General features: G+C 51.4%; 1 protein-coding gene across 2 annotated transcripts in view; it reads left to right on the plus strand.

Moving 5' to 3' along the window:
- The first annotated feature begins 4,332 nt into the window (after positions 1 to 4,332).
- B4GALT1 (beta-1,4-galactosyltransferase 1) overlaps positions 4,333 to 18,621 on the plus strand; it is a 47,964-nt gene continuing 33,675 nt past the window's right edge. Inside the window, exon 1 of one of the 2 annotated variants that reach the window (XM_070431369.1) lies at positions 4,333 to 4,959. In XM_070431369.1, coding sequence (XP_070287470.1) covers positions 4,545 to 4,959 — 415 coding nt within the window. In that variant the 5' untranslated portion in view covers positions 4,333 to 4,544. The remainder of the gene's footprint in view (positions 4,960 to 18,621) is intronic. The other variant, XM_070431368.1, reaches the window with a different exon arrangement.

Raw genomic sequence — 18,621 nt, forward strand, 5'->3', positions numbered from 1 at the left:
AGGTGAAGAAGAACCAAGGCCCCTGACCCACGACCCCTTCTGACCCAGCCCCCAGCCAGCACCAACTGCCAACCATGTGAGGCCACTCGGGAATTTCCAACTGTGCCAGCGCCCCAGCTGACACCACGTGGAGCAGAACAGCCCAGGAAACAATTGCGATAAAGTGTTAGTCTTAAGACATTGAGTTTTGGGGTTGTGTGTTATTCAGCCATAGACAACTGAAATAATTGTCTACCAAGTGCCAGGCACTATTCTGTGCCCTTCTGACCTACCAGGGTAAAACAGAAATGTAAACTGACAGGTGCAGACGAGGGTACTGTGTAAGGACAGAGGAAATGCCCCTACCCAGTTGAAGGCAGTCTGCAGAGAGAAGCAGAGGGCTGTGTGAGTCTGGGCAGATCAGCATGGAATGGGCAAACTACCAAATCCAGATCCCAACTTTTGGCCAGTCAGCACAGCAACTTCCTCCTCCAAACATCTCCCCGAATGGATTGTTTCACCTGACAGAGGTGAGAGTGGGAAGAGCTGGAAAAGGTTGCCTGGGGTCTGCCTGGCTCTTTAAATCTAGTGCATGTTGGACAGCTGCACAATGTCGTCCTGACGGTTTCTGACCTTCTGGAGCTTTCTGACGCAAGGAATGTACTGATTCTAGGTACTTCTGGGCAAGAGGTGGTGAGGCTGGTGTTCATGCCTCAGTGGACTCTGCATGTTCCTGAGGGATGGAGTAAGTGTCTGTCCCTTTCCTCACTTCCTGGCCACAGAAAGAAACAAGTCTTACCTCCTCTCAAACCCATCTCCTGGCCAGTACCTAGACGCATGGAAGAAACATCTCCATTTTCCCCTCCCCTCATTTTTCTGATGGGGGCCGATCTGACCCATCCTCACTCATTGGCCAGGCATTTTCCTCTAATACATAGGCTGTTAGGGTCAGCTTCATCCTCACCAACTTCCTGGTGAACAACTCTGGACTTTGGTGTTCTAAAATAACAATAGTTCTTCCCTTCTCCCCTCCCCCCATTAGCAAGACAATCATAAACATTCATTTAACAGGTATTTTTACCAATATTCATTCTGTGCCAACTATGTGCCTGGTTCAGTTCTAGGAACTGAGGATACAGTGTGAACAAGAAAGTTCCTGCACCCACGGAGCTGATCTTCTGAGGGAGAGAGGCAACAATAAATAAACGTCTAATGTTGGGTAGTGATATCTGCTCTAAAAGAAAATCAAGCTGTTTAAGCGGATCTGGGCGGGGGGAGGGGGGGGGGGGTTGGGGAGACTATTCCACAAGGTGGTCTAAGAAGACCTCTTGAGTGATCTGAATGGCATATGGGGGAAGAGTACTTCAGGCTAAGTGAACAGCCAAAGGCCTTGAGGCAAGAAGAGATGGGGCAAGTTCACGGAATAGCAATTAGGCAAGTATGGCTAAAGTGAGAAAGGTGGGGAAGAGAAATAAGAACCAGAACTTTCTTCTGAATAAAATGGCATGATGTGATTTATACTGACAAAGATCTTCCTGGATACTGTTTGGAGAACTGACTGGGGAGGGGCATAGAGGAGGTAGAAGCAGGGTGACCAGTTAGGAGGCTGCTATATAACCCAGGCCAAGATGATGGTGGTGGCTTGGTTTGGAAAGGTTAAAACAGAGTTAGCAAGTGACAAAGTCTTATGACTTGGAGGTGGCACTGACAAGACTTGCCAAGGGCTTGGAAATGGCATCTATATATATAAAAGCCTAAGTGACCGTCCAACCATTTGACCATTCAAACATTCAACCAGTAGCTATGATGTGCACTGACCACCAGGGGGCAGATGCTCAATGCACAGGCATGGAAACATGGAACAGACTGATGAATCTCAGAGGGAGAGAGGGATGGGGGAGGGTGGGAAGAGATTAACCAAAGATCTTATATGCATACCAGAGGCCCGGTGCACAGATTCATGCATTGGTGGGGTCCCTCAGCCTGGCCTGTGGGGATCGGGTTGAAACCAGCAGCCCGACATCAACCTGAGGGGTCCCAGATTGCAAGAGGGTGCAGGCCAGGTAGAGAAACCCCACCAGCGAACAATTCTGTGCACCTGGCCTCTAGTTTAAGAATAAGAGAGGCACACTGATGACACCTTTTAGGTTTGGGGCTTGGGGAACTGGGTGAACAAAGGTACCATTCTCTGAGGTAGGTAAGCGTGGGAGTGGAGTGTAGGCAGTAAGTTGTTGGGGGCAAGATGTGCTGAGTTTGAGATGCCAGTATGATAGGCAATTGAGTATTAGTCTGGGGGGTCTTGGCTAGAGATAGAAACTTTGTAGTCACCAGCATACAGACGTTATAAATCAGCCCTAAGGAGTATAGACAGAAAAGAGCATCAGGGACTTGGCCTGGGGCCTTCCACAAGGGGAAGAGGAGGAGAAGCCCACCAAAGAGAAGGAGTGCCAGTGAAGTGAGGAAGACCAGGAAAGTCAGGTGTGCCCGTAGCCAAGTGAAGAAAGTGGATTCTGTAGGATCACAACCAAGGGTCAACCCCTGAGCGTCAGTTTTTTCCATCTGTGAAATGGAGACAGTAACAGTTCCTTTACAGGGCAGCTGGAATTAAATGAGATACATTGTGTAAAGCAGTTAGGCTTGTGTTTGACGGGCATATAACAAACTTTCAATCTATGTTATTCCCCGCACTGCAGAGTGGCTGTCAGAGCCCTCAGCTCCTCCATCCACATACAGGAGAGCCCCTCCATGGGTCCTTCTCAGGGCCGAGGTTTCCCTGCTCACTTAGGCACTAGGTGGGCCTGAGGAGTGGCCTCTGGGTCAGATTTGAACCCACAAAACCTCCAGCCCTTACTTGCAAATGAACAAGGACTAAACATGTGGTTTGGTTTTTTAAAAATATATCTTTATTGATTTCAGAGAGAAAGGGAGAGGGAAAGAGAGAGAGAAACATCAATGATGAGAAAGAATCATTGATTGGCTGTCTCCTGCACGTCCCCTAATGGGGATGGAGCCCGAAACCCAGGCATGTGCCCTTGACCGGAATCGAACCTGGGACCCTTCAGTCCGCAGGCTGACGTTCTATCCACTGAGCCAAACCAGCTAGGGCAACATGTGGGGTTTTTTTTTTAAGTTTTGGAGCCAGAATTCTGCCCCTGCCTCTCAACAGCTGTGGGATCTTATGCAAGCTTAACCTTCCTGAGCCTTGAGCTCGTTATCTGTAAAATGGGGGCAATCCCTACTTCATAGGATAGGGTCCAGACCTGTGTAGATTGTAAATAAAGCCGGCTGCTCTCCTCCTGCTTGCCGGTGTGGGAGTGACCGAGGCTCCTTGCTTCGCTCCCAAAGTGTGTATCCTCGTGGGGTGGGATGCACTAGAAGAGGCACCCCTTTCCTCCTCCCCGCCCCCCCCCCCCCCCCCCCCCCCACTAAACCGCGGTGGGCACCTGGGCCATTCAAGGAAAGCGCACTCGTCCACTTCTTTTCCGCAGGGCTCGCGGGGAGCCCCGTCTTCACGCTGGGCCCCCCAGCCGCAGCCTCGCCGGCCTAAGGGAGAGGGTTCAGGTCGTCCCAGAGAATCCCTCCGCAGCTACCCCACATCCCGCCCCGCACCCCTCTCCCAGGCCCCGCACCCCTCTCCCAGGCCCGCACCCCTCTCCCAGGCCCCGCACCCCTGTCCCAGGCCCGCACCACTCTCCCAGGCCCGCACCCCTCTCCCAGGCCCCGCACCCCTGTCCCAGGCCCGCACCCCTCTCCCAGGCCCGCACCCCTGTCCCAGGCCCCGCACCCCTCTCCCAGGCCCCGCACCCCTCTCCCAGGCCCGCACCCCTCTCCCAGGCCCCGCACCCCTCTCCCAGACCCCGCACCCCTCTCCCAGGCCCCGCACCCCTGTCCCAGGCCCGCACCCCTGTCCCAGGCCCGCACCCCTCTCCCAGGCCCCGCACCCCTCTCCCAGACCCCGCAGATCCACCGGCCGGAACGCCGCCGCGGCCCCCAATCCAGCCAAACAGCAACCCGCTTGCTCTCTTCTCCGCCCTCTTCTTCGCCCCCACGCCGGAGGCAGGCCCACGTCCCAGCCCGGACACCCCAGGAAGTAGGGGCGCCTCCCGAGGGCGGGTCGGAGGAGGAGGCGCGGCTGCCCGGCCAGCTCGGGAGGCCGGCGCTCGGGGCTGTCACCGGAGCCCCAACCCGAACCCGGGCGGCACCTCGCCTGGGGCGCCTGGGGGTGCCCGCCGCCCCGCCCAGCAGCCCCGCCCCCCGCGCGGCCCCGCCCCCCACCCGCGCCCCCGAGACCCCGCCTCGCGCTCACCCTGAAAACCCCGCTCCGGCCCCGCCCCGCCCCGGCGGCCCCTCCCCGCCCGCCCCCGCCCGCGCCTCGGGCGCCCTGCTCCGCGCTCGGCGGCCGGGCCGGCGCGAGTCTCGGCGGCCGCTGTGTGCTCGCGGCGCTCGCTCCGGCCTCCCTCCGCCCCTCCCCCGGCCCCGTGGCCTGGCAGCTCCTGGCCGGCGGCCCGCGGGCGGGCCGCCCTACCCGTCGGAGCCCACCCGCCCCTTAAAGCGGCGGCGGGAAGATGAGGTTTCGGGAGCCGCTCCTGGGCGGCAGCGCCGCGATGCCGGGCGCGTCCCTGCAGCGGGCCTGCCGCCTGCTCGTGGCCGTCTGCGCGCTGCATCTCGGCGTCACGCTCGTCTATTACCTAAGCGGCCGCGACCTGAGCCGCCTGCCCTACCTGGTCGGCGTCCCCCCGCCGCTGCAAGCCGGCTCCAACGGCGCCGCCGCCATCGGGCAGCCCTCCGGGGAGCCGCGGCCGCGAGGGGCAGCGCCGCCGCCTCCGCCCGGGGACGCCACTGCCCAGTCGCGTCGGGGTAGCGGTGCCAGCCCCGACGCGGCTTCTCTCCCCGGCCTCGCCAGCAACCGGACTTCGGCCCCAGCGTCCCCCATCACAGCACGGCCGCTGCCCGCCTGCCCCGAGGAGTCCCCGCTGCTCGGTAAGGACTCGGGTGGGCGCCAGCCCGAGGCCCGGGACTCCCCCGGATTTCCCCGCCAGGCCCCCCCGCCTCCCCTGTCCCGGACGTGCGCCCGCGCCCTCCTCCAGGACCCCGCCTGCCTGTTCCGGATCAGTCCCTGATCCCCAAAGCGGTTCCGGGCTGGATGGGGTGAGAGGTTGGGAGGGGCGTCCCTTTGGGTTCAAGTTGGAAGCCGGGGCGGGGGGCCGGCTGGGGAAGCCGCAGGGCCCTCTGGCCCCGGAACCAGAGAGGAGGCTTGGAGACTTCCCTGCTCTGGCCCAAGCCTCAGGGAGTTTGGGATGTTGAGTGCTTAGGGCTCGGGACAGCCGTCGCCCTGCTGACTCTGGTTGGAACCACAAGGCGGCTCACAGTCACCCACTCCAGTTTGGGGGACGGGGAGCTGATCTGCCGGTTCACTTGTCTTCCTCAGAACCACTCTCAGCTAGTGGCTTAACCTTTTTCCTGAGCATCCAGGCAAGTGACTTCTCCCTAAACTTCTGGTTTCTCGCCTGTTTAATGGGGATAATAAATGGTACCCATTCCCAGAAGTCATTTTGGAAGATTAGCTAAAGCAGTGTAAACAAAGGTTTGTATTAAGGAGGGTAAACCCGCAGTAAATTGTCATCGTTTTGTTCAGGACCCTTCTCCCCGGCTTCCTGCCGTTGTAGGTTCCCCAAACCTCCATGAGGGAGGTCCTTCCAGGGGCGGGTGGTGTTTGTGGGAATGAAAATGTGAGCCTGGAGGCTGGAGGGCTGAGGGGATAACCAGTTAGCACCCAGTTGTCCCCTTCCAGGAGCAGCCTGGAGTCGCAGTGATCTCGCCCAGAGGATGTGAACCTTAATCACCAGCCTCTCTTTCAACTAGACTGGGAGCTTGGGCGGGTGGGATCCAGCTCCCTGTGTCAGGAGGAGGCTGAGTCTCCTCTGGGACTTTTCTTGACCTGTATCCACAGGCAGTCAAGCCCCACGCGGCCACAGGTTCGCTTCCAAGATGACCAGACAGGTGGCTGCTCATTTCTCATGCCAGGGTTGAGAGAATGCCGTTCTCCGTGAGGGGCCCTGGCAAGCAGGCGGGCATCCTGCCAATAGGAACTCTTACACTTTTCCACTGAATCCTGGCAGAGCACGCCTCTTACATGCTCTTGCTCAACTTCTCCCATAATTACTTCAACATTTTTATATCCAGTTTGGGAGGAAGCTCTAGCAGTTGGTCGGACATGAATTGTGGTCATCGGGGGGACTTTTCTTAAAGCAGAAAATAGAATTCTTTTGGACTTGATGATGCTCTCTGGGAAGCAGACTAGTCCCATAGAATGAAGGTGAACCTTTACCCCGCCGCCTAGTGCCTGAGATACAGTCCCTCCCAGTCTCTGATGTATAAAGTGAGGTCGCCTATGTTTAACTCACCAGGTTATTTTTAGAACGAAACGAGATTGTGTATGTTAAGTATGTGACAACTAGGACTTGGGACTTGAAGTTTTATTTCTCAGACTCCCGTGGAGAGTTTGAGAAAAAGAAGGAAGAAAGAGTGAGTTCCCTTACTTCAGAGCAGCCAGTGTCCCCCATCACAGCACTGTCGCTCGGCCCTTTTGTTTTTGTCATAGTTGCCTGGATTTTAAGCAGAAAGAAAGAGAAATTAATTAGCAAATGAAAGTACCCCAAAGTTCATTTGATTGATGTTTGAAGTGTAGGGCCTTCCGGATGAATGGATGAATCACAAGAGGCTGTGGTAGCGCACCCTGCATTGTTTTATAATAGTGTTCCTGGTAACCGGTGAGCAGTTACTAGCGTCTCTGAGTTAACTCCAAATTAGTGGCTCGAAGGGACTTTCTGAGAAATAAGCTTTGGGAGGGTGAGGAGAGCGGCCCTGGGTGTTCTCCAGCTTGGCTGCCTTTGTGTGGCAGCCATGAAAGTGAAGGCGGAGGGTTTTTCTCCATTTTAATTGAGCTCTTAGGTTTGAGTGGTTGGGTGCAGCTCTCAGAGGGGAAGTTCCTGGCTGGGAGGGAGCCTTAAGAGAGCTGAAAGTCTTCCTGGGAGAGAGAGAGAGAGAGAGTGTGTGTGTGTGTGTCTGTGTGTGTGTATGTATGTATGTTGCGGGGTGGGATGGCCCATCTGTTCAGCTGGGCAGGTGTCTGCCAAAGCCCTTGTGGGGTGGTTTTGAGGTTGGTGGGAGAAAGCATCCGTGGGGTTTAGAGCTGTGGCCTTTTCACTACTTGCAGTTCCTTTCTACAATGTGGCTCTACTTTCTGGTGTCCAGGGGTCTGGAGCAGATGCTTCGATCCCTCCCGGCGGGTGGGTGGTGGGTCACCGCCATGCCCTTCCATGGGGGAGTCATGCTTGGCTGTTGATGGGTCACTGTTAGATCCGTTGTGGGTTGTCAAAGCTTTGAGATTGACTTCAGATAGACTTGGTTTGAATCCTGTCTCTGTCTACACTCTTTGTGTAACGTAGGGTAGGGTATTTGGAGCCATAGTAGGCCCTGGCCCTGGCCCCCCGCCATGAGCTAGTGTGAGGCTCCTGAGTTCTCCCAGGGTGATCGGGCCTGTGGGTGGTATCCTCCCCGCCCACCCGAGGGCGGAGCAGCATACACTCCACTGAACTGCGGTGGTGAGGCCCCTTTCCTGGCTGCCTGGGTGTTTGCCTTCAATGTAGTCAGCCTGGGAGGAGCAGTGACCTTGCGTTGTTATCTCTGCTCAGGTTTGGCGGCAGCTCGGTGTGACGACTGGCGCTGGCACTGCCATCCCAGAGAGGGGCTGGGTAGGGAGGGGGCAGTACCTCAGGTTAGACTGGTTAGGGGAGGTAGGGCTGACCTGAAGACTCCACTGGGGCCTGGGGCTTTTGGCACAGTCCCCTCAAGGGTACATGGGGGCAGTGAGTGGTGGTGAGTATGAGACGACTTAAACACCAGAGGCCCCTCTTGCCCAGCTGTGCCATGAGGAAGACGCTGATCTACAGGTGGGCACCAGAAAGTCATGGGCACCTGGGCCGGCAAATAGCAGCCAGGGCTCTGGGAGCCATTTGTTCCTAAACCAGTTTCCCTGGCTTTTGTGGGGGCTGTCAGCTGGGCCTCTGCCTCAGTTTGTGCCCATGGGAAGACAAAGCATTTGCTGAATCTCTGAAGAGCTCTTAGCTCTCAGGTGTTTCTCTACCAGCGTGCCGTCCTCGCCCCCCCCACCTCTCCCTCACGTGCACACCTGTGGACGCAAGCCCAGGACAGTGTGTACTTTGAGGACATCTGTCTTGGCCTCTGCTCAGGAAAGGGCTCTCTCCCCACTTTGGGGTTGAGTCTTGGGACCTCATCACCTCCTGTTTGGGGTGGAGCCTCATCCTAAGGGTTAGGGGACACACAAGGAGCCTCCCTTGTGTCCAGATCTTCAAGCTTTGGGAGGTTATGTAACTAGTTTCGTAAACCCGTATTGTCCTGTTGCTTTTCTAGGGAAAATATTTATTGACATCCACACAGACATGCCTTCTAGTCCAACAAGCTGAGATTGAGAAATACCCGCCATGGCTGTCTGGCTTTCGGATGGGGGCAGGCCCGATCCCCGCCTGCTGTAATTCCTCCCAGACTCTGAGCAAGTGTGGGAGCCTTCGCCTGATGAACCCGGTGGAAACTCCTTGGGGCACAGGGATCGAGAGCCAAATGTCGGATTGGACTGGAATGGCAGTGTCCTGGAAACATAGCATCCCAGGACGGGACTCTCTAGTCCCCTGGCCCCTAGCCCTCATTCTGCTAGCGGGGAGCGGCTTGCTGGGGCTGGAACCCAGTCTCCTGCTTCCCCGCCCAGTGCTCTTTTCTTTTCCTTAATTTATTTTTTATTTCGAGAGTGTGTTTATTAAAGCTGGGGACAGTGAAACAGAGGAAGGGTGGAAGGCTTAGGGTGGAAGAAGCAACAGGAGAGAGAGCCTGGGGGGTCCTCTGCTTTGGCTCTCCAGAAGCATACTAAAGACATGTGCCATGCTGGGCTGCTGTTAGTCACTGGAAAGTCAGAGAAAAGGGGGCCTTGGAGACAGATTCACGGGGTAAGCCGGGGGTGAGCTGCTGCTCCCCAGTGCTCTTGTTTGGACCCTTAGCGTTTAGGAGAGAAAAGTAAAGATACACCCTGAGAGGGAAGAAAGGCGTGGGCGTGCTCCCGAGAGAGCCTGCCCGCCCCGTGCTCTTCCTTGAGGTTATTGCTCAGTAGGTACCTAGTGCAGAGGCTCAGGGCAGCCTGGTGTGGCATGGAGATCCTGGGAAGATCTTATGAGGTGTGTTTTTGGGTCCCTTGGTGAGATTTTACACAATGGCAGCTTGCCTGGATGTCCTTGATGGCTAAAGCATCTGGTAACTTCATTCATTAAATTCCAACAATATGCCTGTCCTGTGCTGGGCACCAAAGCTAGAAAGAGGAAGATGACAGTCTTTAGGAACTCACAGTTTAGGCAGAGGAGGCACAATTAAACTGTGCTGATGACATTGAAGGAAACGTGTGTGTGTGTGTGTGTGTGTGTGTGTGTGTGTGTGTGTTTAGTCTCTCCCTTGCCTTAGCCACCCTCCTTTCCTTCTTTTCTTCCTTATTTCTTTCTCTCATTCAGACTTCCAGAATTGGTATCAAAGTTCTTCAGTCCTGGTTTTATTTGATTGTGTGAGAAAATGTTCCTCTAATTTCTGAAGCCTCATGTTAGCTCTGCTGGGTCATCTTTAACTTGCTGCTTTATAATGACTGTGATGAGACATTAGCAGCCATATGGCGGGGTGTTACGGTCTTTGGGGTAACAAGCAGGGTAGGAATGCCCAGCCTGGGAATTGGCTAATTTATGGGTTGTGAATGGCCAGACAGTTAATGCCAAGGCAGCCCCAACCCTTCCATTGGATTCTGCCCTAGGGGCCTTCCAGGCTCTGGGGGCTCAGCTGGGTTCTGGGTGTGTGTGTGGGATGAGCCCGATCATCCTGTGGTCAAGTCAGACCTGGTTGATTTCTCCAGCCGCTTACCCTGTGGCTCCTACCCATTGTTCCCTGCCCGGGTTGCAAGAAGCAGAGACTGGAATTCTGCTTGAATCCACATCCACCTGGAAATTCCAGTTTTTCTTACCCTTTTAAGCACCAATACAGCTGTCTTTTCAGACAAATGGTCCCCCCTTTCTGCCTACATCCCTTGAGGCCTGGCACTGTGGCTATTTTCCATTCGGCTCTGGCGCTGCCCAGTGTGGTCTTGGGACAGTGAGGTCACTGTGAAGCCTCGCCAGGCAGACCCTGCTCCTGTGGGAGTGAACAGGCATGGGATGGGCTTCTGTGGCCACCACAGGGCCCCTCCTGCCCCTTAACTTGCTGAGGGGTCCTGGGAACCAGACCGCGGCTGTGCTTGTAAAGGCCTCAGTGGCAGGGGCCTCTCTGTTTACCGGGGCCCACGCAGGTCACCAGCTTGGGGAGAGATCTCGAATCCTGTTCTAAAGGTCAGAGGTCTTCAGGCTGGAAGGTTGTGGTGGCTTGGGGGTTGGGGACAGGATCTGGCAGGGAGCTGGCTATGGGTGAACGTGGCCTAAAGGGATTTGTCCTTAGACGGCAGAAGGGCTGACTCACACCCTCGGTGTTTCAGGTTCTGCTTTCCAGCCTGGCCTCAGCCGGCTCCTCTCCTACACAGACGAGGGCCAGTGGCTATATCATTGGCTCTTGCTGAGTTGTTTGGCAGTGATTTTAATCTCTGGTCTGGGTGTGTGGGGTAGCTGCTCCTCGATCCCCAGCCGCCTCTCCAAAGCCCCTCACCAAGCCCAGAGAGGAGGAGGAGGATTTGCCTCCCTGGGAAGCTAGAGCTGTAGTTGTTGCTTGTTCCTGTTTTTTTTTTGTTTTGTTTTGTTTTTGTTCTTTTTTAGGAGCCGATAATCTCTATGTGTGAGATTTTACACAAAAATCTCATTACTTTTTCTGTAAAAGGTAATGCAGGCTCATTGAAAATAATTCGAAAAGTTAGGAGGTAAAAAAGCATGCCTGTATTCCTGTCACCCAGACAAAATACGTTGGCATGTTGTCTGCTAGTCCTTTTTCCTTGTACATATTTAAGAATATAGATGCTATCTTTATTAGAAGGACAGACAGATTAGTATAGACAGAGAGAGCTTGGTGCCTAGTATTTTTCATTTAAGATTCTATCACAAGCTTGGTTCTACACCTTTAAAAGTCACAAAGGCTATATTATTCTGTCAGCTGAATATGTATAACTTTCATCATTCGACAGCTGTTGAACACATACACAGTGTTTTTTTTTGTTTGTTTGTTTTGTGGGGTTTTTTTGGTGTTCTTGTGAGGCTTGTGCATAAAACTTTATGTACTTTTTGGATTGTTTCCATAGTAGAGTTTTCTAAAAAAAAAAAAAAAAAGAAATAAAGGAGTGAGCGCTTTTTGAGAAGGGCTAGGTTTTTAAACCAGTTTTACTAAAGGATAGGCCCAACGAAAATTACATGTCTGCTTATTGCAGGCAGATGAGTATTGTCTATTGCTGAACGAAAGATGTGTCTAGAATTCTGATTAAAAAGGAAACCAGGTGCAGGAAGTGCTTGGGGCAGGGGCAGAGGGCCAGGTTGCAGGCCAGGCACTTAGGATAAAGCTGAGCAGACGTCAGCTGTCAATAGAAGTGGGGGGGGGGGGGGGAACGAGGGAGGGGAAGACTCGGGGGTTGATGCCCCATGAGTCAGCTTTCTAAGTCACTTTTCCACGTGTCTCCTTGGCTAGGCTAGGCTTATGGGGACTGGGGCTATGGTGCTGGGTGAAGAACCAGCTAGCTAACCCCGTGCTGTTGGCGTGACCGACTTGACTGTTTCCACAGAAGGTGTGGGAACAAGCTCGCAAATCAGACTCTGAAATACACAGCCGGCTCTCCCACCGCCAGGTGGTCCTGAGATCTGGGGAGGGGTCATGCAGTCAGAAGCCTGTAGGTTTCCAGGAATCCTTTTTGTGGGGGAAAATCCTCAGAGACCAGGAGAGTCTGGCATGAAGTAGGTGCTGGTTCAGGCGGGTTAGAGCAGTTCAGGTCAGTGTACCAGGCTCTTCCCAAGGTGTCTGTTTTGAGGTTATTCCACGTCAAGTGTCTTCACTGGAGCTAAATTCTCCTCTTCTGAGGGACACTCTGGGTTTGGGAATCTGCCAGGGGTCGTTTGGCACAGAGCCTGTGGATCGGGGGGAGGCTGCAGTGAGGGAAGGGGCAGGGTTATGTCATACCAGCGTGACCGGTACTGTATGAGATCAGGCTGCTTCCTGCCTCACTACTTGGGTCATAGGGAGGGGCCCTGGCAGGGGGTTCAATCATTGCCTGGCTTGATGACAGGATACATTCTAAAAAATGCCTTAAAATTTTTCTTTAAAAGTTTCTTCCTGTTTTGCATAACGTCCTTTTGCCTTTGACATCCTGAAACTGCAGAGCCGTTGTTGGCGTTCTAGGAGCCACCAACTTAAAAAACAGGAAAGGACTCCGAGGTAAAGGTGCACTAAGGAAACTGGTATTTGCATTGTCGGAGGTATTAGGTAGTTCCTGGCATTCAAATGAGCTTTTCAGGCAGCTTGGGTAGGGTCTCCGCCTGTCCAGTAGGTAGATTTGAGTCCTCACCCCAGAATTACGAGGGGCCCCAAGGAAGAGGATGAGTGGGGACTCATTTGTTCACTCAGCGAACTTGTATTGGTAACTGTGCTCTATGAAGCATGGGAGTTAGACGTAAACAAGAGCTGACCCCATTCTCTGGGATCCCCTCAGCAGTGGACAGACTCTGGTTAGAGAGCAGAGAGGAAGCGTGGTGCTCCCAGGGCCAGAGTCAGAACGTGGGGCCTCTCTCCCTGCCTCAGGCTGTTTGAACAGTCTCCCGGTTGGGAGGGGCAGGATTCTACTGCTGAACACAGCCTGTAATTTCCTGTAGTTGCAGGAAGAAATGAGAAGAACGTCATAGCTGAAGCCTGGCTGTTGCATTCAGTTACCCGCAGGGTAGGAGAAGACAGGAAGTAGAGGCAGAGTGAACAAAATATGATAAAAGAGAGAGCTGGTGTAGTTGGGACCATGCCAGGCAAGGGAAGGCTGAGGAGAGCTTAGACCAGCGGTTCTCAACCTGTGGGTCGCAACCCCTTTGGCGGTCGAACGACCCTTTCACAGGGGTCGCCTAAGACCATCCTGCAGATCAGATATTTACATTACGATTCATAACAGTGGCAACATTACAGTTATGGAGTAGCAACGAAAATAATTTTATGGTTGGGGGTCACCACAACATGAGGAACTGTATTTAAAGGGCCAGAAGGTTGAGAACCACTGGCTTAGACTGAGGGACCGAAGGGAGGAAGGTGACGGGAAGGGGAGGTACAGAAGGAGGGGTTTCATGGTCTGCAGAGGGTAGGAGCAAGCCTTGAATGCCACTGGAGTGAGGATTCTGAGCTCTGGTTCTTCTAACTTGTTAAGTCATTTTGGGCAAGTCCCAGTTTCTCTTCCTCCTCCAGTCTAGGTTGTTGTGGGGAGAAATCCTGGTTATATCTGCAACATGAAAGGCTTCTGGCACCCACTACCCATTTCAAGAGCTCTTGTCGTGAGGCTTCGGGTCTCTGACTAATAGGCATAAAGATTTTGGTTGTCGAATGACCTCTAAAATGTCATGGGGAAGGTTTCTTTCTGTCACCCTGGCTATCCATGTGATATGGGAAAGATATTGTCCTCTCTGCTCTCACCGGTAGATGTGAAGTTTAGGTAATAGGCATAAAAGGGCCTGAAACAGTGCCTAACGTAGAATAAGCTCTGAATCTATGTTATCTGTTATTGGTAGTACTGATAGTTCTTATTTGCGAGGATTTTGTGGCGTTTGCTTTGTAGGATTTCTTCCTTTCTTTTTTTTTAATTGAAATGTCATTATATTAAATGTTTAAAAACATAATTCTTCTGTCTACCATTGTAACAAAACATTGCCTAACACTGTAGCAAAACTCAATTTACCTTCTAAATGTATACCTATTATATTCTGTTGCAATTGTAGTGTGAAACTATTTTGCATTCTGTTTTCATTCAGCTGTTATGTTGTTTATAATTATCCTAATTATCTTATATAGCAGCTCTCTAATATTCTTATAGATATTCTCTTAGCATTCAACATTCCGGATTTCACCATCACAGATAATCTGGAACATCTTTGCTGTGTGACGCTCATTGCTTCAGTTGAATTATTTCCTTGGGATAAATAGCTAGAGAGGAATTTCTAGGCCAGAGGATATTGCTACTTTGTTTTCCAGGCCCTAAATTGTAAATTCCTGGGCCAGGGATATTGGCTTTTAAGGAGTGCAGATTCCGGGAGTCAGGTCTGTCTGGAGTCTCACTCTTACACTCCCAGCCCTTGGGCCTTGTGTGTGTGTGTTAAGGTCCCTGTGTAGGGCCTGTGGACACTCTGGATTTGAAGCTTTTTCTTTAAGCCGTTGCCTCTGGTTCCTGCTGAGGTCTCTCGGTATGCAAAAAGCCTTACTGGTGGCTCTTTCAATTGCCTTTGCCAACTCACTCGTTCATTTACACAAGACAAGAACTTTTCATTTTTCCTTTATTTATGGAGCCAAACCTATAGAATGAGGGCAGAGCTATTTAAAAGTCTGACTTTAAAATGGTGTTGATCTTGCCGAAACTGGTTTGGCTCAGTGGATAGAGCGTCAGCCTGTGGACTGAAGGGTCCCAGGTTTGATTCCGGTCAAGGGCATGTACCTGGGTTGCGGGCACATCCCCAGTAGGGGGTATGCAGGAGGCAGCTGATCGATGTTTCTCTCTCATCGATGTTTCTAACTCTCTATCTCTCTCCCTTCCTCTCTGTAAAAAATCAATAAAATATATTTAAAAAAATAAATAAATAAAATAAAATGGTGTTGATCTAAAACTTTGCAGATTGGTGGCTAGAAATACTGCATTCAGCCACCCATAGAAACTATGTTAGGTTCTGATGGGCTAGCCGGGATGGCTGACCATTTAACCCAAGTGGATGAACTCTGACCTGACAGCCCTGGTTTATGGAATCCAGAAAGGGGCCCAAGCAAAGAAAGATTTTTTTTAGGGGGGGGCGGGGCGGGGAGGGAGGTTAAATTAATCAATAGTCCAAGGTCTGCAAATATGAATTGCCAGTTCTGTCCCTATAGCCACCCCCCGTGCACATGCCCTTTTCATAGATAAACAGGAGCCTGCTGACTTGCATAAGCGGTAGAATGACTTTAGAACTAGTGACTTTGTTACAGGAGAGGAGAGGAGCTTGTCTTCCCTGGCTGCTTGTGGGAGTGGGGTTCTTGGGGGTCCTGCTGGGAGAAGCATTTCCAGAGGCTCCCAGTGGAGGATGTGATATGGTAGAAAGCTTTATTTCTGTGGAATTACACCCCTGGGTTTCCAAAGTCCCATTTCCTTTAGTCCAGTCATTAGAAGTGTAGCAGGGGTTTCAGTAGAGCAAAAATCAGAGCCAGTATCCAGAGTTTCCTTTCCATGGTGGAGCCAGGTCCAGTTCAGCATCAGGCTAGCTTGTGTTTCCCTGCTGTAGTCCTTGCATGTGGGGTCCGCATGGCCGTGGGTGGACGCAAGAGAAACAAGAGAGCACGCCCTAAGCAACAAGAGTCCAAGAGAGTGAAATTCTTTGTTTAGGGGATTACGTATTCCCAAATGTTCTTCTGCGTCTGTCTTCCCTTTGTTGGACACCCCCTCCAGTGATCTGCAGGGACTGGCCTGGTATTCCTGGTGAAGTTGCCCAAATGACATGCTTATAATGTCTGGCTTCCATTTTTGCTCCTTTCCTACTAATAACTAGCTAATTACAATGGTATCGATTTCAGTGACCGAAGGTTTACAAATCCAGCAGACAGGGTGGATTCAACCTGGGACAGCTGCTCCCTTCATCTTGTAGCCACTGCTTATGTCCTCTCTCCTACTGCATTCCGCAGCAGTCAGCTGTGACTTATTAACAGGGTGCTCTCTGGGTCCAATGGGAATCAGGCCAGAGCTGCTGTCCAGCACATTGTTCCTGGGGGACCCAGGGCAAGACTTCCTTCCTCTGTAAAATGGGGAGATACTTCTTACCTCAGAGGGTTGATAAAGGATTGAATGAGATGACGTTTGTGGCAATATCAGTACTCTGTATTTTGATCAGTGCCTCACCCATCCATCCAGAAGACATCCATTCAACACAGTGGGCTGCAGAGTATAATTTCCTCCAAATGCAGTTTTTTGGTGTGTGTGTGTGTGTGTGTGTGTGTGTGTTTCATCTGCCCTAGGGCAGAGTTAACAGGGAGAAGGAAAGGTGAGGCGGTAACCACAGGTTAGGGACAGGATTTAGCATAGAACCAGGGTTTAGTGGAGACTGGGGCCTGGCTTATACATGGACATACCTGCCCCAGGACACAGGGAGAAGGCCTCCCAATTTGCTGAACCCACAGTGCTGGGAACGTGGAGTATGTGTTGCCATGTGTCAGTTGGGCCAGGATTCTGTGGTGACCCATAGTGTTCCCTTCTCTGGGTGGATGCTGTTTATCAGTGTCTTGGGGAGATACCATCATAGGTGACAGATAGCTAAGTGGTAAGGGGGAGGAGCTGGAAGGAGCATTGGATATTTGGTGGAATCTCAGGAAGTGAGAAGGGATGTTAAAAAATGGAGACTGGGCCGAAACCGGTTTGGCTCAGTGGATAGAGCGTCGGCCTGCGGACTGAAAGGTCCCAGGTTCGATTCCGGTCAGGGGCATGTGCCTGGGTTGCGGGCACATCCCCAGTAGGAGATGTGCAGGAGGCAGCTGATGGATGTTTCTCTCTCATCGATGTTTCTAACTCTCTCTATCTCTCTCCCTTCCTCTCTGTAAAAAATCAATGGAATATATTTAAAAAAAAAAAAACAAATAAAAAAAAAAATGGAGACTGGATGTAAATGGGCTTAACCTGGGGTGCCCAGTGGCCTGTGTGTTGTTAGAAAAACTTAGGCCTGCCGAAACCGGTTTGGCTCAGTGGATAGAGCGTCGGCCTGCGGACTGAAGGGTCCCAGGTTCGATTCCGGTCAAGGGCATGTACCTGGGTTGCGGGCACATCCCTAGTGGGAGATGTGCAGGAGGCAGCTGATCGATGTTTCTAACTCTCTATCTCTCTCCCTTTCTCTCTGTAAAAAAAAAATCAATAAAATATATTAAAAAAAAGAAAGAAAGAAAAACTTAGGCCTAGGCTGTAGACAGCCTGTCTTTGCTTAGGGGCTGGTGTTGGAAGTCAGGACGGCAAGCCTTTCAGTCCAGCTCTGGGGCCAACCTACAGAGTAATCTGAGAGAAATCTTCTCACTAAGGCCTCGGTTTACCCATCCATAAAATGAGATGAGGGATTGGCCGGATGCTCTCTGGAGTCCCTGCCTGCCTGGGAATTCTGATGTAGCCATGCACTCTACATGGCAGGACGGTAGAGTGCTGTCCCCTTGCGGGCCGGTCATGTAGAACTGGGGTGATTCTCAAGGGTCCTGGGAGCCAGGAGTGAGTCTTTCTGGACAAATCCACACCCACCTGATCCTCCAGCAATTTCAATGTCTAGGCACAGAATCAAAACTTGGGATGAATGAGTAAGTTGGTCGGTTTGAAAACCCAGTCAGTGGGAGCCACTGTGAGTCTAGGGCCCTGGGCTCCAGCAGCGACCAGCCAGCCACTCTCATAATAGACGGTGCTAATGCAGCACTGGCCAGACGCTGGGAAAGTTCTTCATATGCATTACTTTCACTCACTCTCACAGCAGCTCTTTTTCTTGCCTAATTGTCTTGGTTAGAACTTTTAGCACAATGACGAAGAGATGTGATAATAGAGGACATCTTTTTCTTGTTCTTGATCTGAGGGGGAAAACATTCAGTCTTTCGCTATTAAGTATAATGATAGCAGTGGGATTTTCATAGCAGTGTGGGTACCCCATGTTCCTCTTTATCAGGCGAAGAAAGATTCTAGTTGAGTGTTTTTTATCATGAATAGGTGATGTGTTTTGTCAAATGCTTTCCTGTGGGCCGACCACTGAACCACACCAGCAGAGATGATTAATTTTTTTTTAAAAAGATAAGTTAATCTTGATTTCCTGGGATAAGTTTTACTTGGTCATGGTATATAATCCTTTTTATATGTTGCATTCAGTTAACTAGTTTTTTTGTTAAGGGTTATTTATGAGATATTGATCTGTATGGCTTTTTTTCAGCTTTATTGGGGTATAATTGACAGAAAAATTATCTGTAGTCTTCTTTCTCATGATGTCTCTATGTGATTTTGGTACCAAGGTGATACTAACTCCTAAATGAGGAGGGAAATCTTCTCCCTTCACTTTTAGGGAGAGTTTGTGAAGGATTTATATTCTTTAACTGTCTGGTAGAATTCACTAGTGAGGTCATCTGGGCCTGGGCTTTTCTTTGTTGGAAGCTTTTTGATTACCAATTCAATTTTTTTTTTACTTGTTACGGGTCTGTTCAAATTTTCTACTTATTCTTGTGTCAGTTTGGTAGTTTGTGTCTTTCCAAAAATTTGTCCACTTAACCTAAGTCTTTTAATATGTTGGCATACATTTGTTCATAGTATGCCCTTAAATTCCTTTTTATTTCTATAAAGTTGGTAGGGATGTTCCCTCTTTCATTCCTGATTTTGGTAATTTGAGTTTTGTTTTGTTTTTAATCCCCTTTCTGGTCAGTCCA

This window comes from Myotis yumanensis, unplaced genomic scaffold (assembly GCF_028538775.1).
Source record: "Myotis yumanensis isolate MYYU_CA2020_CCGP unplaced genomic scaffold, mMyoYum1.0.hap1 SCAF_12, whole genome shotgun sequence".
Classification (NCBI taxonomy): domain Eukaryota; kingdom Metazoa; phylum Chordata; class Mammalia; order Chiroptera; family Vespertilionidae; genus Myotis; species Myotis yumanensis.